Source organism: Maniola jurtina, chromosome 5, assembly GCF_905333055.1.
Source record: "Maniola jurtina chromosome 5, ilManJurt1.1, whole genome shotgun sequence".
NCBI lineage: Eukaryota > Metazoa > Arthropoda > Insecta > Lepidoptera > Nymphalidae > Maniola > Maniola jurtina.
The window spans coordinates 1,466,781-1,492,663 of NC_060033.1; the positions used below are offsets into that span (position 1 = coordinate 1,466,781).

General features: G+C 36.2%; 2 protein-coding genes across 3 annotated transcripts in view; one reads left to right on the forward strand and one right to left on the reverse strand.

Annotated features, from left to right (window-relative positions):
* The window catches only part of LOC123865472 (homer protein homolog 2), a 43,234-nt gene extending 17,755 nt beyond the window's left edge, over positions 1-25,479 (forward strand). For both annotated transcript variants that reach the window (XM_045906520.1, XM_045906521.1), the window contains exons 7-10: positions 16,072-16,241; positions 16,672-16,787; positions 17,048-17,164; positions 17,465-25,479. In XM_045906520.1, the coding sequence (XP_045762476.1) occupies positions 16,072-16,241; positions 16,672-16,787; positions 17,048-17,164; positions 17,465-17,506 (445 nt within the window). In that variant the 3' untranslated portion in view covers positions 17,507-25,479. The remainder of the gene's footprint in view (positions 1-16,071; positions 16,242-16,671; positions 16,788-17,047; positions 17,165-17,464) is intronic.
* On the reverse strand, positions 745-7,472 carry LOC123865485 (cuticle protein 7-like). The gene is made up of 4 exons (XM_045906545.1): positions 7,422-7,472; positions 3,404-3,553; positions 2,669-2,765; positions 745-2,146 (listed from the first exon to the last, which is right to left on the reverse strand). The coding sequence occupies exons 1-4, from the start codon at positions 7,431-7,433 to the stop codon at positions 1,872-1,874; spliced, it is 534 nt and encodes a 177-aa protein (XP_045762501.1). The 5' UTR covers positions 7,434-7,472; the 3' UTR covers positions 745-1,871.
* Positions 25,480-25,883: the final 404 nt, after the last annotated feature.

The following is a 25,883-nucleotide window of genomic DNA, read 5'->3' on the forward strand; positions in this document are numbered from 1 at the left end:
AAAAAAGGTTTATTTCATGTCGTTTTTGTACAATTCTTATTAACTACAAAAGCAATAACATGGTACAGTCTCATCGAATTTAAGAAAAACAACAATTTTTCTTATTATTATTTAAAGCGAAGTGTTACTTAATAAATACCCACAAGAATTACTCACTTTCATACAACCAAAAATACTTTAAAATAAATGAGTCTACTTAGCAAGTAATAGATAACAAAGCAAAGTTCTTTAAGATATGTGATTTCATACATATTCTATATACGCCACTAATTTTGAAAATTAGCGATCAAATAAAATTTACTAATCACTTAAATTTAGTCGACTTTACCACAAAAACAATTAAGAATGTTTCTTTTTAGATTTCTTATAGGATCACTTTATTGTCTGTCTGTCTATCTGTGTCAGTCGTGCATGTTAAGAAAACCTATAGGGTACTTCTCGTTGACCTAGAATCATAAAATTAGGCAAGAAGGTAGGTCTTGTAGCACAAGTAAAGGAAAAAAAACCGAAAACCGTGAACTGGTGGTTACATCACAAAAAAAATGTGTTCACGAAAAAATTAATTTACTAAATCACATATAGATGGCGCAGTCCGTCATTAACTTTCAGTGTTCTACATAAAAGTGTTAAGTATGTCTTGTAAGATGGTACGGAACCTTCGAGTGCAAGTCCGACTCACAATTGACTGGATTTTAGGGTTCCGTACCTCAAAAGGAAAAACGGAACCCTTATAGGATCACATTTTTAAAATAAATAGGCATGCACGACTGCTATCACACCAAAGTAGGTGATGATGCAGCCAAAGGTGGAGCGCGCTTGTCTAGAAGGTGCCTTTTCTTCTAACGAATCTATTTACGTTTGGACAGTTTCTGCAAATATTATGTCAGGCTTAAACTAAACACGTTTTAGCGTTTAATTTTTTTGTGGTAAGGCCGCGTAAGTTTATCGACAAACCGTTTACAAGTAAGACTTAATTAAACAACAAAATGGTACCCTATCCTACATTTTAAACCAACATACACCAATGTTTGTTCCTATCGTCAGTCTATGAACCAACGTTTAAAAATGCATAAAGCTATCTGCATCCTACTACGATGTTAACATAGTGGTTCATTTGCCAATCATTTAATTAATGCATTTATCTACCACATTGGCTTGTGTTGGCTCAACCTGTAGGGGAGATATTATATTAATACTGATTTTTATAGTTATAATAAGTGGAAAATTGTCTAATAAGTAATTCGTTTTAATTTTAAATATTGTACATAGTGTTGAAATGGTTGTACATGAAAAAAATTGTAATGAAAATACTGTAGATACCAACGAATACAAAGTATTGACTAACTACCTAGATCAGAAGTGGGAATGGAATGAAAATAATCAAAGAAATATACGTCGTCGGAACAAAATGAGCCAGCTAAAGAATCAGCCTGGCTGTTCAGGGCAGGAATTCAGCCAGTATTCTGGATACTATTCCACGTGGGCAAGACTTGCACAGAGGTTAGCTATAAGTTTTACTGTCATATTTTGTAAAAAGATAAATCAAAAAAGTGGATATCGTGTTGCAACTGTGGAAAAGGAGGATATGGTTTTTAGTTCTGTTAACTAAGCATTTTCCTGCGACTATGCGTGGAATAAGGGGTTTGAAATCCCGTTGAAGTTTTTACTACTTAGAATTTACTGGTCGTGGTGGTGGTGGTAACAGTCTACATTGTAGTGAAAATCTATAGAAAAATCTCAAACTGGAGTAGACCCACCGGTTTGACCGGTTGATTTGTCAGTCAGTTAGTTTGTTCTTTTATATGTGTAGAAAACTTAATTTCGTGTACAACCAAGTTAGCACCAATATACAAATGCCAGTCTTTTCTAAATCAGTGTTTATAACCCACGATCGGCACAAAGCCGCTGTCCTCTTCTTGATATTCGTGTTGGTAGTTCTCATACACTGGTTTGGCCACTTTGTATTCCTCGAAGACTGGTTTGGCCAATTTGTATTCCTCGTAGACTGGTTTGGCCACTTTGTATTCTTCGTGTTCTTCTTTGGGAGTGCCAATTTTGTGGACGATTGCGTTGAAACCGTTCTTGTCATCTGCCTCATATTCTACAATGCGTTTTGTTCCGTCGGTCTCCACTAGGGTGTATGAGCCTGAAGACATTTTTGATATAGTATTAATATTTTAAGCTGACAACTTTTAGAATGAATGGCCAAGATACTCTTTAATTCGCAGAGTATAGACCATAGTTTTACACATGTTTTTGAAGGGTTTAATACATTTTTGTAAAACATTTTAGTATCGAGAAAACGGTGAGAAGAAAAAGAAAGAAACCGACGCTCGTATGGTTTTTGTTAATAATATTAGTCTTTTTGTTAACATGAAATAATTAGTAAAAAGGGTAAAATAACTTGTGTTTATTAGTTTACAATAATAGAATATATGTGTTTATAACTTTGTGGGATACTTCTTGCATCGGAAAATCATAAGGTATGTTAATTTAAGACTGAAATCTAAAGAGCGTACTTTGACTTTGCTCTGACTTGTAAAGTCTGAATACGAAAGTGCACAACGTTTGTGTTGAGTTTTTACGCCTGTTTTAGTTACGGTGAACTTATTTTTATTCAGGTTTACATTATACTGTGATGGCAGATGAATATATGGGCAAATCTTACCTTTAACTTTGTCACCATCTCTGGTCTCCCAGTGTTCTTTGTCGTCACCAGTATGAGGGTCCTTTACTGAGTAGTCGAAAGAGTATTTCGGGTGCGCCTGGAAATGAGAAACATTTTATTGAACTAAATTGTTCCGACTGAATTACGGCATGCCACAACGGAGTGTAGCCGATCATGGTAGACAGTTTAAAGTGCACAATTGAACGCCTAAATACAGGTGCACTATCTGTACTCTCATTACATCTCATTATAATCATCTGACTTCAATCCGACAGGCGACCAGGGAGAAACCAGGAGCCCTACCGCGGTAGTTTGATAGCTAGTTTGATCGTAGTCACCTCTGATTGGATGATACTCTCTTGCTTTTGATTACAATTCATTATTGCAACAAGAATACAGAAATTCAACCAATCACAACGATTGAGATTCTAATAATGATTGATCCAGTTTTTCAGAATCGGCTAGCTGTCGCACCAGCAATTTCAACGGCTTTTCATACTTTCCGAATCCGAGAAACAGAGGTGAAACGTCACCAACTGTCTAGCTCTAAGCTGAAAATGAATGCTTACAAAAACACTAAAATCTTTACTCAGGCTGACCCAGTACTGATAACTGGGATCTCATGCTAGCTTCTAGAATCTAGAACAGCGAGAAAGTTAATATGATATCAATATAAATAAATAATCGAACGTTGGTTAGGCTACCACGTTTCGAAAGAAGTACAATTTCACTCACATGGTAGTCCAGATCGTATTCCTCGCTGTGTTGCTCTTCAGATGCTTGGTGGATGATGGGCTTGTGATGGTAACCTTCGTAGCCCTCCAAGCTGTAACCTTCGTACTGAGCCAGCGCTGATGACACCAGAAGGAGTATGGGTATGGATTTCTAGAAAAAACATTTCAATTGACTGATCACCTAATTTATACTCACTACGGCAACTCCGTAGCGTCAGCATATCGCCTCGCTCGCAAGACGAGTCTGCTCGCATGCTTGCTTTGCGTTGACGAGCGGGTCCTGAGTCGACCGCGCGCTACCCGCAAGTGAGTCATGCTTAGGGACATTAAAGACCTACTTGTAGTGCCAATCGCTGACAGACTAATCAATTTGTGGACCATGCGATGTCCATTCGTTCATGTCGCGAGGTTTACTAGTAACAACTCGGCGTCCACTCGTGGACCACCTGTCGACAATGAGTGGACGCCGAACGACGCTGGTCGTTCGGCGGTTTGTGTCTCTAATCACCTATGACCTTTAGCGGCCGTAATATGCAAAATACGACTATTGGAAGCTTTGAATTTGAAAACAATAACGTTTATATGAAACCGAGATATGCGCGTTCGGCTTTTATGATAAAAAATAACAAAACCCAATTTATTCAGCAATATGAAACTGTTCAGCAATTTTTATTTCTGTCGTGATAGAAATTGCTGGCGTATTATTTTGTTAATGTTCCGTCGCGTACCAAAAAGAGCCGATTGACGTTTTGTTTCAATTTCCGAGCAAGTGGGAGTAAAATAACTTGTTTAAGTATATCCCTCAAATAACCCTATATCGAATTCTGAGGTAAAACCGCAATGAAATATGAAGTTATTTCCTATTTCTTCATATTTTTGAACTAAGTAATGAAAAATATAATCTAACTTTCTTTATTAGAAAAGTTGAGTGATCAAGCCGCCTTTGATGTTGGTTAACGCTTGCGTGGCGACGAGGATTAACTTATTAGCTTTAATAAAACTTGTTTTTTCTATGAAATATTGCTCGGGGTAGACCTTGCAGTCTTTTTACCCTTATTTTCTTGCAACTTTGTCTACATGAATAAATAATTGATTTTTTCCTTCTGAGGTAAAGTCCCTCATTTCCTCATTCACCTCATTTCTGGTGCTAATATGTTATTTATAGGATTTTCGAGATAGATAAAGTTTATATTAGCTTTCTTTGACGGAAAACGAATTAGGTATATGTTTAATATTGGTGCTAATTCGATTTTTAGGGTTTGTGTTTGTGTGTTTCAATTTTCAAAGTAAGATAACTAAACCAAGTGGGGTATCATATGAAAGGGATTTACCTGTACATTCTAAAACAGATTTTTTATTTATTTTTAATAGTTTTTGATTTATCGTGCAAAATGTTGGAAAAAATACTCGAGTACGGAACCCTCGGTGCGCGAGTCTGACTCGCATTTGGCTGGTTTTATTGATATTGATTCATATATCGTGTGTTGATGGTTGATAGGCAAGTTTATGCGAGTGAATCGCAGGTAATAGCAAAGTTTTGCAGGCAACTCGACGTCCGCCACAAAATTACATGTTATTAAAATGAGCGCATTGGTAACGCGGAAAGATAATGTCACGTACACGAATATGCAATGAAAAGGAAAGTGCCATTTATGTTCGCGCGGACGCTCCTAGCCATATTTCTGTATTGGAAAACTGTGTACGCGAAATATTGTTGCAAAATCAATCATTGTTACCCACCCCGCATCCATTACTAGAGTACATATGGACTTCCATATCCGTATTTTACTTGAAGGGACACATACATAGTATAACATGACTCGGTATGCCTAGTCAACAAGCCTAGCTGCCGGTAATTATGTTGCTGTTGGAGTCAGCCGAACCAGCATATGTATATAATATGTATTATACAATGGACTTGTATATGCAAAGCAGTATGTACGGTTCCGCACATACATGGAACGCATTTATTAGTTAATTAGCTTATGCCCGCGACTTCGTCCGCGTGGACTACACTAATTTCAAACCCCTGTTTTACCCCCTTAGGGGTTGAATTTTCAAAAACCTTTTCTTAACGGATGTCTACGTCATAATTAATAAGCTCAGCTTTTCCTTTTATATATACGGACTAGCTTATGACTGCAACTTCATTCGCGTCGACACAAAGATTTCAAACCCCTGTTAGGGGGGGGGGAACCCCTTCAACCCCTTAGGGGTTGAAGTTTCAAAAACCTTTTCTTAGCTGATGTCTACGTCATAATAGCTATTGCATATTATAGCATAAACGATTGTACCTACTCCATAGGAACTTCATAGAAAAAACATGTTGAAGGGTTTTTATTATTTAACTTTTCGTTACGTCTGTTTTGTCATATCAGCAAACACTAGTTATGTCACATAATTTCGTACATCACTTTTTCAAGTAAACTTTCGATCCGGTCAAGTGCGAAAAGTACCGCAAGTCACGTCTACTAATTATTGCTTGGTCATTTGAGAGCTTCTAAGCGTGCAATGTCAGTCTAATTCAATATGTTTTATTTTTTAGGGCTCCGTATCTATTTCTTCCAAAAATATCCAGACTTGGTTTTTTGGTGGATTTCTAAATTATGTAAGTAGGTAGGTAAATTTTTGGTCCTGTAAGTTTAATCTTGGAAAATTTAACGAATAACTATTTGAGAGAGACAATTATATGATTTTTATATTTAAACATCTTTTACCAGGAAAGCTCCTGGGTTATCATCATAGTTAGTCCAATTTACACTAAATTGTGCACCTAAACTGTCGCAAAATCATCCTATCCATTGATGAATCCGAATGAAAATCTCTGCAGTAGTTTCTGAGAGTAGGTACCTACATAGCTCGTACGGAAAAAGTCGGCGGATGGTCAATATAGTTAAGTTTTATAATACTGACTTGCTTATGCCAACGATTTAGTCTGCGTGGACGACAAACGAATCTCTATTTTACCCCCTTAGGGGATGAATTTCCAAAAATCTTTTCTTAGCGAGTCTACGTCATAATAGCTATCTATCTGCATGCCAAACAGCCCGAGCTGTGCGTTGATAAATCAGTCAGTCAGTCAGCCAGCTTTTCCTTTTATGTAACTATTTAGATTAAAATGGTACAAATTGTCCATTTTGCTCCCATTGACTGAAGCTATAATTATCATGATATGGCGAATCTTGATCGCGTGCATAGACTCTTCACACGCAAAATCATTTTCACTCTTTCTAGGCACTAAATTATTTTATTGAAAGGAACCTCCGTAAACACATCTGAGCGTAAAGCGATGGTTAAAAAATCGGTCAAGTGAGAGTCGGAATCGCACACAGTGTTTCGCACCACCGTACATGAAATAATACCTTTAATTTTTTTAATGTTCATGGTGGCCATTTTGAAATTTTCATTACATATTTGTTTTATAGCGGCAATAGAAATACACATTAGGTGGAAATTTTGTGGAAACGAACAAACGGACGGACATCGGATTAGTAATAGGTGCTTGCGTATTCGTCTACATGTAGCGACCCTAGGTAGATAATAAGTTTGTCATCGAATGCCTATTATGGTATCAAACCTTGAGGGACAATTATAGTGGTAGACAGTATGGCAGACGTCACGTACGGGTATTTTCCCACTGCCATAGTTCCCAACAGCACAGTCTACGCAGTTCACTTTTTAGAGTTCTGTATCCAAAGGGTGCCAACGGGAACCTATTCTAAGACTCCGCTGTCCATCCGTCCGTCTGTCTGTCAGTGGGCTGTATCTCATGAACCGTTATAGATCAAGAGTTGAAATAAATGATCACAGAATGTGTTTCTATCGCCACTATAATAACATATAATAAAGATTGCAAAATGGCCGCCATGAAAATTGAAAAAAAAAAGATTTATTTCTTGTACGATGGCACGGAACCCCTCGTATGAGAGTCCAACTCGCACTTAACCGGTTTTTTATTCACAGAAAATCACAAATCACCATCACTATAACTCAAAAACTTAAAATAACTAATTACTCACAATTAACTCCATTTTTAGTAACAATCGATAGAATAATTAAAAAAAAAAACAGTTTACTAAGTTGTCTCACGTACGAATGCAAATTATTTTATAGGTGCGTGTCCACTTATACCCAAGAAATAGTTAATTCTGCCCACCCCCTTCTCTTGAAGAAGTATCTTTACAATGTATCATTATATTGAACTTTATTACGAGGCTATAAGATTGCTAGTTAATCGTATATGACTTGCAAAATATGCTGCATATAGGAGACCAATATGTAATATTATGCCTATGTATAAAAAATCTTAATCCTAAAAATGTTATAGCATCTAACAGCACTATCACTACCCATATTATTGACAGATTTTGACGAAGTTTTATACCGAGATAGTTTTCCTCCCGGAGATGGACTCAGTCTACTTTTTACCCCTGAAAATCAGAGTTAGTATAGAATTATTAAAATCTTAAATCTCGTTAGATTTTCTCTATATTTTTAATGGAGGTCTACGTTATAAAAGGAACCTACATGCAAAATTTTAAGTGTCTAGCCTCAAAGGCTTAAGCTACTGTCATCAGTTAGCCAGTTTTTCTTTTTATTATTTGCACTTCCTAATAACTCGGTTTCTTGTCCGTCTGGTTGTTTGTTTGTTTGTCTGTTCCATACAAATTTTGCATTCAATCTTAAACTGACATCCCGACGCGCTAGAGACTTGAAATTTTAAACATAGATTAGAACTGGATGACAATGCAGTATTCACTCGCTTTCTTGTCTGTCTGCCTGTCTGTTTGTTTGTTTGTCTGTCTGTTTGTTACAAATGCAATCGATTTTAAGCTAACTTCTTGATAAGCTAGCGGCTTGAAATATATAAATAAAAATAGGTTGGAAGTGGATGACAATGCAATAGTAACTCGCTTTATTTATAAAGATGAGATTTTAGTCATCTGCCATAAGATATGATGTTACATGTGTTATCTTGATAGCACTTATGCCAGCCGCATTTCCTGTTACTCAAAATTAACTAGGCGTCTATAAAAGAGTGAATATGCATATTTTGAGTGCCTATATTATGCACAACCAATGTAGGAGACTGAACCAGCACTTTCTATAAATGGTTTTAGGGTTCCGCAACTCAAAAGGAAAAAAGGAACCCTTATAGAATCACTTTGTTATCTGAGTGTCTGTCTGTCTATCGTATGTCAAGAAAACGGAATAAAAACCTATAGCCCGTTGACCTAGAATCATGAAATTTATCATAGCACAAGTAATGGAAAAAATTCGAAAACCGTGAATTTGTGAACGTGTGAACCGATTAAAAGTAAAGACTTGTGTTCCTGACCTTTAGTTTACTAAATCACACCAAGATGGCGCTGTCCGTCATTAACTTGCAAATTATTACATATTATGCTGATTTCTTGCAGTGTTGTTATGGATATCCATATCCGTAACCGAAACTATCGGATATCCGAAATAAAAAAATATCCGTAACCGTAACTGAATCCGTAATAAAAGTTTTGGATAGTTTCGGATAGGGCGGAGTCTAACTAAATACTACACTCGTACGAATTAACTGGGCACTCCGCTGGAATGCGACACCTTCATCAGTTCACATTTTACAGTTCCTTAAAAAATTAATATCCGTAACCGAAACTATCGGATAATCCGAAATAATTTAATATCCATAACCGTAACCGAAACCGATATTATTTTTTACCAATATCCATATCCATATCCGGATCCGAAATTATATATCCATAACATCCCTAATTTCTTGTACGGAATCCCACTAGATAAGAGAGGTCGGGCTCTCCGCTCCTCTCTTATCTTAAGAAGATTTCCACTCGTCAACAAAAAAAAGATCCAGCAGCTTAAATTGTTCGTTGATTTACTTCAGTTACTCAGTTTATACATTAAAATGCATTAATTGCTTGGACACAATATGTTTCCGCCCAAGTTATAAATATCCGATTCTTCCCCGTGTTAAGAAACCAACACAATAATTACAGATAATTGTAAGCTATGTATGTTAATGTGTTAGTTCTATTATGAAATTAAAACACACGGCAGCAGTAGTTTCACATCCAATAGTGGATATAGTGGACAAGTTAACAGGGCTCTCTCCGTCTTTCGCTTCATACAATCGTAGTTCCAATTTCATTTGAATATTAAGCAACCAAAGTCCATGAAATTTTGCAGACATATTCTAGAAACTAATATCTGTGTCTGTGGTGTTTTAGATTTTTCTAAAAATATGTAGTTTTAAAATTACAGGGGCTTGAAGATTTGTATGTAAATTTTTCAGACCGCGTAACTTTGAAATTGAATATTTTAACAGAAATCTGGAAAACCACAAACATAGATATTAGTTTCTAGAATATGTCTGCAAAATTTCATGGACTTTGGTTGCTTAATATTCAAATGAAATTGGAACTACGTTTGTATGAAGCGAGTGACGAAGAGGCCCCTCTTAATGAAACGAGGAAATCGCTTATGAAGCTGAAATACGATGACAGTGTAGCACGCGAGTGTGATGTCCGTTTTAATCAAACTTTTAATTGATATGCCGTTTTCAGGGTTCCCTAGTAAAGCAAGGGATCCTTAACATTTCGGCCAGTCCGCCTGACCAAAGCCTTATTCAAAGTTTATTTATTAACAATTGTAAAGTAAAAATTTATAACATCCCCGACAAGTGAAGGTTACAGTAACTAGAAAAGAGCTGATAACATTCAAACGGCTGAACCGATTTTCTTGGCTTATAGCTAAAAACACTCTTGATCAAGCCACCTTTCAAACAAAAAAAAAACGAAGTTAAAATCGGTTCATTAGTTTAGGAGCTACGATGCCACAGACAGATACACAGATACACACGTCAAACTTATAACACCTCTCTCTTTTTGGGTCGGGGGTTAAAAAAAGATACCATTGCACACTTTTTGATTCTCAGTTGTTGAATTTGTAAGATTAGGTATTTATGATGTAATTGGTGATAGTAAATAATTATTACGTTACTTAAAACTAAAGCTATTTGAGAACATTATGGAGAACTCTCATGCAGGCAGGCTGGATTTATCGGTGATGTTTAATTTCGTTATCGTTTACTTCATCTAACTTAATTTTTTTTTTTTTACATAAGTTGCCGTTTGTTTGATTCCTATTTTTAGGACTACCTAAAACTTGTCCTGTATCGAGGTAATCATCAAGTTGCAGATCAACAAGTTTTCCGAATTATCCAATCTTGTAATCAATCATAGAGTAAACTGTAGTATAATTATTGATTACATATAATTATATAACGGAATGGAATAAATGTAGCATAAAGAATTGCATACGCTCTGTTTCGTTAGCAAAGCGATTAGTAGATTATCTTGTCTGTGGTAATTATTTTTTAATGTAATCTTTTTTATTGTTATGAGCTTTATGAAGAGTAAGTTTTATTGTTCTTATTACGTACTTTACGAGCATTTTGTGTTGATATGATACAGGAATAGGTATTAGCCATAACACAGTGTGTTTTGAAACTTAAAGCTTTGTGCATCGAATAAAAAATAAAGAATGACACTTTTCTAACATTTTGTCGAACGTTACAATTTTTGTATTTTTCACATCGCACTATCACACTAATATTATAAAGGCGAAAGTTTGCACGTATGTTTGTTACTCTTTCACTGACTTTTTGGCTGAAATTTAGAATGGAGATATATCGTACCCTGGATTAACACATAGGCTAGGTATTTTTTATCCCATAAAATTAACGAGTTCCAGCGGGATTTTTAATAACCTATTCTATATCCACGCGAACGAAGTCGTGGGCATCAGCTAGTTGAAACCTAAAACTATCGAAACATTCATTCGTGGCATTATTAAACTGGTTTGTTTAACGTTTCTTGATGGTAAGTACTGTCTGCCTTACTGATACAGTCAGCCACACAGCTAGGTTTGCACCCGTCCATAGCTAGTCACTTGTACTGGCGGGTGCAAACCTAGCTTTGTTGCTGACTGTACTAACTGGTAAAGACTACCCACAGACTAGCAACGCCCTTCTGACGTTCGTCTGTACGATTGCAGAAAAGCTGCATCAATCATCATTACAATGTCAATTGCTGTGATTGGCTGAATTTATGGTATTCTTGCTGTAACGATGCATTTCAACCATTAGTGAGAGAGCATGGGCCAATCGGAGGTGAATGCGATCGTCACACTAGGTATAGCTGTTAAACTACTTTTTTTTATTCAGATACAAATTAACCCTTGACTGCAATCTCACTTGGTGGTAAGTGATGATGCAGTATAAGGTGGAAGCGGGCTAACCTGGAAGGTGCATGGTAGTTTTCATTAAGCCTATACTCGTTTGGTTCCTACACGGCATTTTACTGAATCGCTTGGCGACACGGCTTTGCCGATAAGGTGGTAACTAGCCACGGCGGAAGCTTTAGTCTCTGTTATTCTACACAATAACAAATAATTGATGTTTTATAATAATACAATGAATCATGTCGCAGTACGACAGTCGAGGAACGAACGGGGCGAATTTTCCGGCACATTAATTTAATATAGCGATATATGATCATCGATCACAGTAAGGAAATGACTCGGAAATACATTATCCTCTTACATAATACACTCGTTTCATTGAAACATTTTTTATAATTTGGTTTATGTTTGGTTTGACTATAATCATGGTACTTGTATACCTACTACTTGTATACTTTTGTAGTACTTATAGAAGCAGGCGTTATTTTGCGGAAGTCCATGATAAACAAGGGACCAAAAGCTTAATTTGCTACAATCCGCCAAACCAAAGAAATCTGTATGGTGCAACATGCAGCATGCGACATGCACCGCCCGCCCTCCCACTGATAAATATGCAGGAAAAGTCAGCCACCAAGCAAGCTGCGTGGTAGCGGTGCGTATGGCTTGCTTGGTGGCTGGCTTGCTTTGGCAGACTGGCTTTCCTTGTATACTTACCTTTGTTTTCCTTAGTGACTTAAAAGATAAATAAATCGCAGAAACGCTACTGGAGTTTTTCACTGGAATCAGGGTTTTATTGTCAGTTCGTAGTAAGACGGTCCTATGGGTCGCATATAATGCGCTACTTACGTGTTTTAGCGAGGCCCATTGCCGGTCCACTACTGAGCACGGGTCTCCTCTCAGAAAGGGAGGGGTTTAAGCCATAGTTTGCCACGCTGGCCTAGTGCGAACTGACAGACTACACAGACCTCTGAGAACTCTCAACTCTACGTCACTTACGTTACGTACTCTATCTAACTCTACGTTACGCTACGTCGGTGCCAATGTGGAGTCAGAAACAATAGGTATAAAAAAAAGTAGACGGTCTTGCGGCTACTTGGCACCGGCTCCAAAAATTTTTACTATAGAACTACATACTACATTTACTATTGTACCTATACATAATAAAACATGACAAAAAATAAATTATTTTTACTTTTTAGTGTTTATGGTTATTAAAGTCAGTTTTTTTTTTTATTTGATTGGCAGATTTCATTTAGCTCACTTCTTTGGCAGGCTTCATTGAGTTTGATTGGTTGATATTCAAATGAGAGCCAATACTACGTTTGCTTGGAGCTCACTACGAATGACCCTCTCTTAAAAATTAAAAGAACCACGTTAGCGTAATCTGAATACGAATCATCAGGCGTAGAAAATCATGTGTTTGTTCACGCTCATTATAAAAATGAGTGGCTATCCGGAAAATGCATCGATCGTAACTACGCCTTGGGCAATGCATCGCAATTATATTGTGCGCAAGCTAGCCGTACTGTAATTATTGTAATACTCGTTGTTTAGCTGATTTAGCTTTATATTTTTTCATCTCATTAGCTCGGAAAAGCGTTATTCGAAATCTGCGAGGAAAAGTTTACTTTGCCTCCTAGGCTGGAAATGCTTTTCGTTAACGTGAATAACTTGTAAAACGTTATTGTTAACCTCATAGCCGGAAAAATAGATATTTTTTGTTGCTCTCTGAGTGAGCTCACGAAAATAGCAATGTGGGTTATTTCTTATGCATAATATTAAGATAGCTGTTAAGTAGTAGTTTAATAAATCCCTGTGTGTGATCTGCGATCAGTCGACAGACTATAAGCAGTTTTTTAAGAACAGTTATGACTTTTACAGATTCTTAGGACCAGTGTCTTTGGATCTGCACATTATTGGGCTCATTTGTCCGATTCAGACGCTTTATTCCTTCCACTGTTAACAGGCTATGGGCCAGTTGATTAGGGTGTCTCAAAAATCCATACTAATCTGTCTGTCTTTCTGCTAGCTTTTCATGGCCCACAGTTCAACCAATTTTGATAATAAAGTTAGCTTAAATCCCGGGGATTGACATAGGTTACTTTTTATCCCGGAAAATCAAAGAATTCCCATGGGATTCTTAAAAGCCCATCCGTTCTACCGATTTATATGAAATTTGGTATAAAGGTAGCTTGCGTCTCCGAAATTGACATGGGTAACTTTTTATCCCGGAAAATCAAAGAGTTCCCACGGAATTTTTCAAAAAACATACCTATCCACGCGGACGAAGTCGCGGGCATCATCTAGTAATAAATAATTTAATGTTTGTAAAAATTTAAGGGTGTGGTATTTTATGTACTTAATTAAATGTGATGTAATTAAAAGTTAAGGGTTTGGGTTGCGGGCGTTGACGAGTTAGTGAGTCAGGACCTTTTCTTTTTATGAGATTAAAAACCTGTTATATACCACTTATCTATTGCCTGTACGGAGTAAGTAGAGCAACTAGCGCATATAATGCGAGAGGAGCATTGAACACGCAGATGTGCATAATCGATACCGTATCAGTGACTCGAACAAATTAAAATACTGCGTGAAAAATTTACGCCATTTTAGTTTTTATCGTAGTGGCGAAGAATTCTCTTTTGAGTTTTAGATGCATGTTTCAAAATGCTAGTGATTATTGCGTCGCAGTTACACGATATCGTATGGAAGTTTTTTAGGGTTCCGTACCTCAAAAGGAAAAGCGGAACCCTTATAGGATCACTTTGTTGTCTGTCTGTCTGTCAAGAAAACCTATGGGGTACTACCCGTTGACCTAGAATCATGGGCCGGTACTCTTTGGTGGTGCGTGGCCGAGATCGAAACCCGGATTCCCCGACTAGGAGACTGACGTCTTGACCTATTACTATCACCGGTCATGTGCGTTTTAAGCAATTAAGAATCACTGGCTTTAACGGTGAAGAAAATATATGTGAGAAAACCAGCAATCCTTCGCCATAATGCCCTCAAAAGTGTCTGCTAATCCGCACTTGGCTAGTGTGATGAAGGTGCATTGTGGAGGTAAAGACCCGTGATTGGAGATGTATTCGAAAATAAATATCGCACCGACATGATGTGAACGTATCTTGAAATCACGTCTATTACGCAACGATCTCGCTTTACGATCGAAAGTGTTTCGGATGTTTTCACACACGGCGTTACGGCGCGGCGCGAAGGCGTCATGGCTGCTTGCATGTTTTACATGATTTAAATACTAGGCGTTTCTTATAAATCATCTGTGTTATAATGTTTCATACAATGGACAGCTTAATAACATAACACCCTTAGGTAATATTCGGAAAAGTAAATAAGCACATTATAGGTTAGAGTTTTGTCTACATATTAAATTTCAATTCAGGTATTAAAGAAAAAGTATTAATAAAATGTGTAACATTTTAACAAAAATCCAATAAATGAATTTTATTGTGTACTTTTATTAAAAATTAAAGGATTTTTCTAATCTTCAAATGACCATACTTTTTGTCATACACTTATATATTACGTTTACAGACAACGTTCCAGCTTAAAATTGGTTTTAACAATGAAAGAGCACGATCCCCTATAAAATCTCCAAAATGCTTTTTATTAATTCACTAGCTGATGCCCGCAGCTTCGCCCGCGTGGATTGGTCAGATCCCCTGCAGCATCAGGATTGAGGAGTTGGACTCCAAATTTTTTATGAAACAATGTCGCAAAGTTTCTCTATCGATTAAAAAAGAAATGACGCAAATCGGTTCAGAAATCTCGGAGATTTCGGTGTACATAGGTAGAAAAACAGAACTCCCTTTTTGAAAGTCGGTTAAAAAGTAGCCTTTGTTACTCCCTGGTCAATTCTCTACTTGTCTGTGAAAATCCCGTCAAAATCGGTTCAGCCGTTCCCAAGATTAGCCTTTTCAAACAGACAGACAGACAGACAGACAGACAGACAGACATACAGACAGACAAAAATTTTAAAAACGTGTGATTCAGTTATAGTATCGTTCAAATAACCATATGACCTTAATATGCGGTAGTTATTTCGAAATTACAGACAGACACTCCAATTTTATTTATTAGTATAGATTGTAGCAAAATCAGAAACAGTCGTCTATCATGAATCGACTAGACGAGAGCTGATCAGTAAAACCTGTTATAACTGCTTTTGTTTTTTACAGAAAGAATATTAGCCATGCTAATCATGACTTATACTCCCCTTTCCTCTCCAATTAAACGTAAAGCTTGTGCCAAGCGGGTATGACAATAGTGCAACGGGTGGGTTTTGAACCGCCGACCTTTCGGAATTCAGTCCGCTCCTCAACCGTTGAGCTATCGAGGCTCTATTACCCACGTTACCTATCTTGGCTGTTCATGCTCTCAATATCTTAATATCTTTGTCCACAGTTCAGCAAACGCCAAGAAATGGGAAGTAGAGCTGGCAACACTAAAGAGTAACAATTTACGACTGACAGCCGCGCTGCAAGAGAGCACCGCGAATGTGGACGAGTGGAAGCGACAGTTGCACCAATACAGGGAAGAAGTGGCCCGCGCCAGACACTACGCTACGGGGAAAGGTAAGGACTTCTCTTGAATGAGCTACGGCCGGGTTTCTTTTTGGTTCTTCTAGTTCAGCAAACGTCACGAAATGGGAAGTATAACACTAAAGAGCAACAATTTACATTCATAAAATGTAAATATCATATCATGTATGTATATAATTTAATTAAAAAAAAAAATAGAATATTTTGGAGATAAAGCGCGTTTTAAGCAATTAAATGTTATTTGCTTTAATAGTAAAGGAAAACATAGTGAGGACACCTGCATGCCTGAGAGTTCTCCATGATGTTCTCAAAGCTGTGTGAAGTCTGCCAATCTGCACTTAGTCAGCGAGATGGAATATGTCCTAACCTATATTGAGAGGAGACCTGTGCTCTGTAGTGAGCCGGCGAAGGGTCGATCATGATGATGATCACAAGCCATAATTGCGCGGCACACTGTTTGCAGGCGGCGACGCTAACGAAGTAGAGCAGCTGCGGCAGCGCGTCGCGCAGCTGGAAGCGGAACTGACGCAGAAGAACGAAGAGTTAGCCCAAATCACCAAGTCGAAAAAAAGTGAACAGGTAATTATGAAGAAGGAAATCACTATCATTAGATAAGAACTATAAGAACCAATGTTGAATAAAAGAATTGCTAGTTTTTATTTTCAATTTTTTTGGACCGACTTTCTCTCTGGTCTCCTTCTAATTCCTCTAAAACAAAAGACGTATTTGACGTTAGTCAAAAGGCGGATAAACAAAGTTGTTGTTTTTCTTCTTCTTTCTGACCTCATCCCACTAGATCAGCTAGATTATTATATTATAAGAAAATATATTGTTTTCAGGATGCGGAAGCCAAGCTAGCGCAAAGTCAGCTCGAGCTCGCGCTGGCGGCGCAGGACGGGCAGCGGCAAGTCATCCAGGCGCTCAACGACCAGCTGTCCCGGCAAATCGACGAGCTGGTGAGAGCCTTGCACTAAATACCCAATTTCGGGAAGCAATAGCCCGCTTACTACGCTTCTGTATGCTCTATGGCTCTTTCCCGGACCGCCTTCTTGACTAGCTCTTGCTCTACAAGTTCTTTTCTTTCTCTTCTCCTTCCTTTCAGAAAGGGGAGAGTGATATGATGGGGTCATGACTGTCACTCTCCCCTTTCTGGGGAAAACGTCACAGATACGGGAGGTTCCCGTCGCCGGTTACTGGCATCCTCTCCTGTTACGGCACACCCTGTACCGTAGTAAAGCCATGCATGTTGTCCGCAGTCGACCATCCACCGCGAGATCAACACTGCGCTGCAGACATGAGTGGCGGCCGCGCCGCCCGCGCGCCGCCTGCCGCTGCTGCTGCGCGAGCGCTGAGCGCGCGTCCCCTCCCCCGCCCGCACGCCGCCGCCGCGCCCCGCGGGCTCGTGCGACCTGTGCTACTACTTCGAGCTGGTGATTAACTTTATGTGCCACCTCTACACCATTCACTCTTACAATTTGTGATTTTGTTGTTTGCATTCAATAGTGAGGCAACATAGGGCCCGCTCAGCACAACGTGAGCACTCACATTGACGTGCGATGACGAGCTTCGTCTCAGAGTGAGATCTATAGAGCGTACTCTGACTTTGCTTAGACTTAAAACCGAGTTAAAACGAGACAGATGTATATCTCTGACATAAATCTGTCTCGTTTTAGCTCAATCTTAAGCCTGAGCAACGTCAAAGAGCGCTCCATAAATCTCACCCTAAGCTCAGCTGGCATTTGGCTGACTTAGATTTATAAAGAGTTTGACTTTGCTCAGACTTAAGTTGAAAAGTGAGACAAACCAGATTTATGCCAGCGATATAATGCTGTCTCGTTTTGACAGTGTCTTAAGTCTGAGCAAAGTCAAATTAAGCTCTATGGATCTCAATTTTAGACTGATCTTGCCGTCGCACGCGTCTATTTATGTTGAGACTGATATTAACTAGCAAGTGCAACGCGTGTTTGTCATCTCTACAACTTACAGTCACAATTTGTGTTTTTTTTTCTTTCTATTAAGTATGTTTTTTTTTGCATAAAATAAAACGGGATTATTAGGATCCCCCTTTCCGAATGACCTTTTTTGTACCCACACATAGACGTGCGACGGTGAGCTCGGACTGCTGACAGCATTTGGCTGACTTAGGCTGAGATCTATAAAGTGCACTTTGATTTTGCTCAAATTAAAGACACTGTTAAAACAAGACAATGTTATATTGCTGGCATAAATCTGTCTCGTTTTAACTGAAACATAAGTCTAAGAAAAGTTAACTTACACACTATAGATCTCAGCCTTAGAGTTAAAACGAGACAGACATACTTGTATGTTATACACATCTCTGTCTCGTTTTTACTCTAAGCAAAGTCTGAGCAAAATTAAAGTATATTTTATAGACCTTAGCTCTAGACCTCGCCTTTGCACACATAAACAGTACTCGGTAGGAATTTGCATATTGAACTGTAGAAAGAGATAACGGTTCAGTAGAGCGTTGTCTCTGTCGCCGAGACCGACGAAACGTCACATAGGTATGAGTGACAGAGACGGCGCTTTATGAAGCAGATACCTCTTTCTAAAGCTCCATAATAATATTTCCTGTAAGATACTGTACGTACTTGTCTGTGTTAGTGCGAAACAAAACGTTGATTAGTTTAATCCTCGGATCAAAATTCAATTGATTGATTTGGTCGATATTAAAGAAATGATGTGCGACCGCCCTAATCTCTACAATCTACATTGATAAACAATTAATTTCTGAATAGGTCTCCAAGACAGTTATATCTCGAATATTTCAGTATTGATTTTGCTAAAATTATTTTACTATAAGAATATTAAATTAAATAAATTGAAATTAAATACTATTTTGTTTTAATAATTGTATGGATTTACGTTGTGAAGCAAAAAATGATTTTAAAACTAAATAAATAAACAGTACGTAATCATAACAAATTATGTGAAACAAAGTAAAACAATAATTTCATTGTTAAATCATATAATTTGGTGCTACATCATATTAATATTATTTTTGATTTGTTTGATTTTTTCAAATTAGAACTGAATCGAAATAACGCATTGTCTATCAATAATGAATTGATAGATAAGATTGGTTTTAGGGGTCCTTGTCTTACATCAAAGTGCTTCGCATATTTGGTTCTGTTTTGGTGTTGATTAGGTTGTATACAATCTGTATTTTGTTAATAATGATTAAAATTTGATACTGTCAGACACTTCCTATCGGCGGCAATTTCCGCCAGGCGTCTTAAAGCTCTAAAAAAAAAACATATGTTTATAGTCTAAGTCATAATTTTTTTAATTACGAAAAGGAAGGAATCATACGTTAAAATCAGCACTCACCTTTTTACTGAGTACCTTTAGATATATTTGGGTTGGGGGTTAAAAAGCCGTGTTCATCCTATTGCGCCGGGAACATTTTTATAGAGATAGTACTATTTAAATATGCCTGTTGATTTAGTTTAAAGATTGTATACAACCAAATTGCAACAGAATAGGATTACTATGTATTGAAATTAAATACGTTAGTTACATTAGTCATTGTTAATCACTGACCTTACCGCACCACTTCTGCACAGATCAAAGCTCGTCATTCAAATGAGAGCTTTAAGTCATGTCCTGTAGAATACATTTATCAATGATAAGATAAACGTTAAGGGTGCTTTGTAGGTTTTGTCGTTGATAAATGGGCCTATAGTATACGATTTAAAGGCTATATTTTAATGACAAGACGTGTGCTTTAACATATAATTTTCGCAGAACGCTTAGGACGAAACATGCTTAAAATATATTTGTAAATAAATAATAATACTCATTATCAATGTTAATTAAAATAATGACTATTATTTCGTAAGGCTAATCAAAATTTGGTGGCTTTCTTAAGTTTAAGAGTTAACCAACCCACCTTATGTATAAAGTCTATCGATGCCATGCCAAAAAATCACTGTTAAGTAAATAATAGAAAAAAAAAAACTGATTGCACGTAGATAATATACCGATTAATCTTCCTAAAGTTTATCGCTCACTACACAGGACCGCACTTAAGAATTATACTGAAAAATTCATAAAAGAGCTCACTTATGAATGTTGCATACTTTCTGGCATCGGTTGGAGTTTGATAGTATTGAGAACGACATGGTTGTTTAGTTGATTATCAATTTAAAGATTAATAATTAATTGTTTTCAGGCGCCCGATTAAGTATTGACGGCTCTTTTGGTGCAGTTCTGTGTGGTTTGCTGTGGTCCTAATGACGACTATTTTCGCCTGTTTAGGCTACTTCTATGAAATGTGTGTATTTCTAAACTATTTCTTAGTGATAAAATTGTTCGGGCCCATTGTTACGGCCTTTTGTGCCGATGATGGTCGGGTAGTGTGAATGTTGTTCCCAAGTCTGGATAAATATTTTTCTGTATCCCTAATACATGAATATTCTATTTAACATATTTTTTTCATCTAAACGGTTGTTTTGTTAAAAGTACTAAAACATCCCATACGCATTAAACTTAAACGTGAAAGCGTTTAAAATTTTCGAATCGAATTAAATAAAGTATTTATTCGGACTTGGCTTTAATTAAATATATGCCAAGCGTCTACCTACTCGTAGCATAAAGATGCGCACACTAAAACTTTTAGGTGTCGAAAATTTATGAAATCGATCGTAGGCCGGTGCGGTGCAGTATAGTGAGCGCGGACCTTTATGCTGCCCTGTTTGTTGACGCTTGCTTTAAATAAAGGATGTTAATTAACTTTACTATTCTGATTGAACTTTTTGGGAATGATAGATAAAGTTAAGAATTATTACATAGTAGGTAAGTGTTTACGAGTATAAGTAACGTAACAATGATTCCTTGAAACACGATCTGTACTGCATTTCTATACATTACATGGTGTTATTTTCCACTATAAATTTGCGTGTGCGTCTGAATATGGAAGGAAGCTTTTCGTATTTTGATTTTTTAAATTATTATAAATTGTTTGAATTTAGAGTTATGCAAATAAATAAAAGTATGTTGACTTTTTATTCGAAATATATTAGGTCATGTACTTATACGATTAGCTTAGCTCTTAATGCCATTTGCTTATCGGTGCATTTTGCATGTGACAAAAAAGTCTTTATCTTTACGTTATAGGCATGAAGGCCCGTTTCGCAGTGGTGGTTTAGCTAACGAAGACAAATGCGTCGGTGTGCTAAAGTCATAATAATTATTGTAACATTTGTTGGCATACATCGCATCCACCTTGAAATGCCCATAAGTAAGCTGAGGTAGTCGTATATTTGATGTGACCTGGTTATAGGAAGTTTCATACCACTGTTTTTCTTGTCAATTTTATCTCGATTCGAACGGAAGCAAACAGGATTTATTTAATGTATTGCTTCGTTAAAATAGGCATCTCTTAATTTCACAAGCTGTTATATGTTTTGGTAAATTATAACTTAAGCTGTGGTCTATTTGTTTTATTGGAAATTTAGCAAACATAGATACCAAAAGTAGTTAAATTACTAAAACAAACTATGCACACACATTCCTGTGTTGTTGTGTGTTGTAACACAACTTGCCAATATGTGTGCTCGTCTTCATCTATAATATTTATTTATTTATGCTATTTATAAATTTCGACCATCAAAAGAAGTACAATTGTACCTACTTTGAATAAACGATTTTGACTTCGACTTTGACTTTAACTATGTATTTAATGTGTCTAAAGCTTCAATTCAAGAAGTGTAGTTCCAAAAACTAAAATGCCAGTTTACGTTAAATTTTTTCTGCCCGAATAGTATTCGCGATTCGCGATAAAACTGACAGTTGAAACGAAAAGTGTATAACCCCCATTATTAGCGAATTAGTTACTAATTAATTATTATTATATATTAATAAATTACCATTCCTAGTCTTAAGAGTAACTAATCATCACTGTCCGTCTATGAATTCCCGGATATGTTTAAGATGTTTTTTTTGTTGCGGTTTTTTTGTACTTTTTTTGGAAACCCTGTATCGCATAGATCCCTTAGCAAATTAGTAAAAATTGTTTCACGGATAAAAGTTGGCTGCGTTTTCGTCGTTAATAAACAAAGTGTTTATTGTAAAGTCTTATACAGATTTTAATAAAGAGTTTACAGATTTTAATGAGTTTTTGCGTCGAGCTAAAATGCAATTTTTTATTATTTGTGATTTTATTTTTATCTAGAATGGAGTTTCATGACTGAGCGTGCGGATCAGTGTAGTAGGTGATTATCTTTACATAGAACTAAAATGCAGTTTTTTTATACTGAAAAACGACCACCGACTAATATTAATAAAAGTTCATGTGTTGTAATGCGGTCCAGACTAGTAGGCGTTCAACCTAGGTTTAAAATTTATTTTGTCAGATTTTTGCAGCCAACCGTTATCTGTTGGGATAAAAATGGAAACAAATAATATCATTGAAAAAGGCTGAGGACACAATTTTTAAAATATACAATGTCTTCTAAACAGGGTACTTTTATTTACTGTTGTGTACGTTTGAATAGTGACGTTGTTATTCGATTTTGAACTCTCGTCTACTTGATAATGCGTTCCAAATTCGAATGGGGCTCGGTTAACTCATTTTGATTTAGCTTTTCTATATCTAGTAGTTCTGGATCTTAAAAAACACTTGATATTATTTCGTAACATCGATATGGTTTTTTTAAGGATATGCAAAGATCGTAGAATATTATTTACTTATTTATGTAAAATATGTAATCAAGATGGCTGAAACTCAGTCCTATTCTGATTAGGAACGCATGAACTACAAAGTACATTTTCGTGGTGGCAGTTTGTTGAAAAGTTTTCTTATACAAACTTATTTCTGAAACCCGTTCCGGTTTCGGAAAAGAAAAACTAGCCTGTAATCACTGATATCAGAAAACCAAAGATACACAATCCCTCAGAATTGTGATTCGTAAAAGTGTTGCTACTTTCTTGTAAATCAGATCCTACTGTGGTGGTTAATCGTATAATCGTAACGTTATATTAATGGCGACTTTTATGAAAATTAGAAGACCAGTAATGAAATTTTAAGTATCTGCACATCATTTTTCGGATTTATAAATGTTAGTCATTATGTGGCTAATTCCGTTTTACACAATCTCTAAACTGAATTGGCTGGTCTAAATCTTGTGCTATCCTTTTCCGCAGGTAGTATTATGAGATAGCAATATATTTAGACCTGATATTTTAGTTTAGAGATTGTGTAACAGAATTAATGACATTGTTTATTTAATATACAATCTAAAAGAATTAGTACGAGCAAGCGATTCTTCTTTTTAGACGTTCATTTTTGTGAGAGACTGTATATCTTGGGTTTTGTATATCAATGCCTGTAATATATGTAATCAAATAAAACGTTAAGCTATGTTAACCTTATGTGCAAGTTGTTAATATTCATATAGAAAATCGGTAGCAGGTAGTGTGATTTGACGAATAGCAATTGGTCATGGAAATTCTAACTTTATTGACAAGACCTTAAGGTCTAAAGTGACTAAAACGGCCATTGTGATTCGCCAGGGTACACTGCTGACCACTCAAATAGATACATGAACGACTTTATGTGTTAGTTAAATTAAATAAATTACCTAGTTCTAGCGGAAAGTTAAATTAAATGTTTTATAGTCACTCATTATTTATTTGTACATGGAAATCTGTTTCACTAATGTAAAATTATATAGAGAAAACTATGTAGACAACCAAAAGATCTGTTGGTAAATAAAATGTATTATAGTGATAGGTGTATAAGTGTTAATTTCGAATTCGTGAACCGGTGTTAAGTGTGATTACAATATATACAGGTAAAATAACGCTGTTCAAACTCAATGAAATTAAAAATTAAAGCAATGGGCTATAACATTTTTTTTCACATAATATAATTCTTAAACTATGAAAAAATAACGAACTAATTAAATTTTTAATCTGAAATAATAAATAAAAAGAAATTAGTTTAAAATTTGTTCACTTGTTTTCCGAATATGGATTTCAGTTTGTTATTTGTAATTTTTAATTTACACGAAGACTTGCGCACAGTATACCCAAATGTACATAATATTATGTGATTCCCGAACATATTGCAATTCAAAATTTTTTTATCCAGTTGGAAATTCCAATGCGAGAATACTATAATATTATATTAATACTTAAAATTCTTATTCGGGCTGGAGACGAAATAAATAAATAAATTAAATTATAAAATCACTGAATAAAAATTCCGCTTTATTAAATTGTTCAGTTATAATGGCCTGTGGTGTAATTTTTCCCACCGAAGACTTTCCTTAAATTGGAGTGCCAATATTACGTGTTTTGTTTATTTATGTAACTTAGGGCCAGTTGCATAGCAGGAGGTTAACGTAACGTCGCGGTTTTCGTTAAACATTAATTGCCACCAATGAAAAGCAATTTAGGTGACACAAGTCAGTATTCAAGTTAGCAAATCCTGGCTTTTGCAACCTATTTTGTTTATATTGAAGTTTAAAGTTTAACGTTAAGCTTATAGTAACTTTAACTATCTGTTATGCAACTGGCCTTTAGGCTGAGATTTATAGAGCGTACTTTGACTAAACTCAGACATAAGTCGAGTTAAAACGAGATAGGTATATGTTAATCTGTCTCGTTTTAACTGTCTTAAGTCTGAGCAAAGGCAAAAAACCCTCTATTGATGTCAGCCTTAATTATAGTGTCTAAGGCCATTATGTCTGCTAAAGTAAAGGTTGTTGTATTGTAATCGCATCATAGTATGTAATTATTTATTATTATTATTAGATAGTCTGCATTGCGTTTGTTTTTTCGAGTGAAGTGAAAAAACATTTATCATTTTATTTAAAAATTAGTCAAGATTAAATAGTTTTAAGTACATTAAAAATCCATAATATGATTGTTTTTAAAGTATTTAATCAAAGATACCTAGATATTTCTTAAAATACTTGCGTTGATCAGCTTCTGCTTTGGCAAGATTTCTTTTCTTTTTGATTTATTATGATGATAAAACCAGATACATAAAATTGCTTCAAATAGATTTTTTTGATTGATTTTTTTAATGATGATTATTAGCGCAACGTATACAGTTAACCGTTCTCAATCTGAGAGGAGACCCGTGCTCTGTAGTGAGCCGGTGATGGTTTAATCATAATGATGATGATTATCGCAAGTGCAGCGCAGACTATGCTATGTGTACGTTATCTTCCATTAGAGTCGTAGTCGCTGTGAGCTACATATGCGTATTAACAATAAATAAATTAAATAATGATTTCAATGTGTGTTTTTTATTTGACCTGTAGTGTACTATAACCCTAAGAAATAAACTTAAATGATGATTTCGATGTTGTCTTTCATTTGCTTCGTAGTGTATAACCCTCTAAGGTGCTATTACATAACAGGCGGTTAAAGTTACGTTAAACTTTGACCGCCTATGAAAAAAGGGGTTGTATGAATCAGTATTCATACATAACTCTATGATTAATGAGGAAAGGGCCTGCAGACGACGGACTATTTTCCGCGGAAGACAAAATTGGTCACTTAAAAACCGCAGCGAACTATGCACACTACGGACTAGTAGTACAACGAAACAACGTCCTCCGCGGATTATTATTAGTCCCCCAGTTCGTCTGCGTAGGCACCAAATGCAAAATTTTGGCCCTAATTAATAATACAACTAAC

Bases quoted from the DNA above. Each gene is read 5' to 3' on its own strand.
- LOC123865485 (XM_045906545.1), bottom strand. The intron at 2,766-3,403 runs GTGAGTGAAATT...TCTCATTTCCAG, and splicing joins AATACGATCTGGACTACCAT to GCGCACCCGAAATACTCTTT. The intron at 2,147-2,668 runs GTAAGATTTGCC...AAATGTCTTCAG, and splicing joins AGATGGTGACAAAGTTAAAG to GCTCATACACCCTAGTGGAG.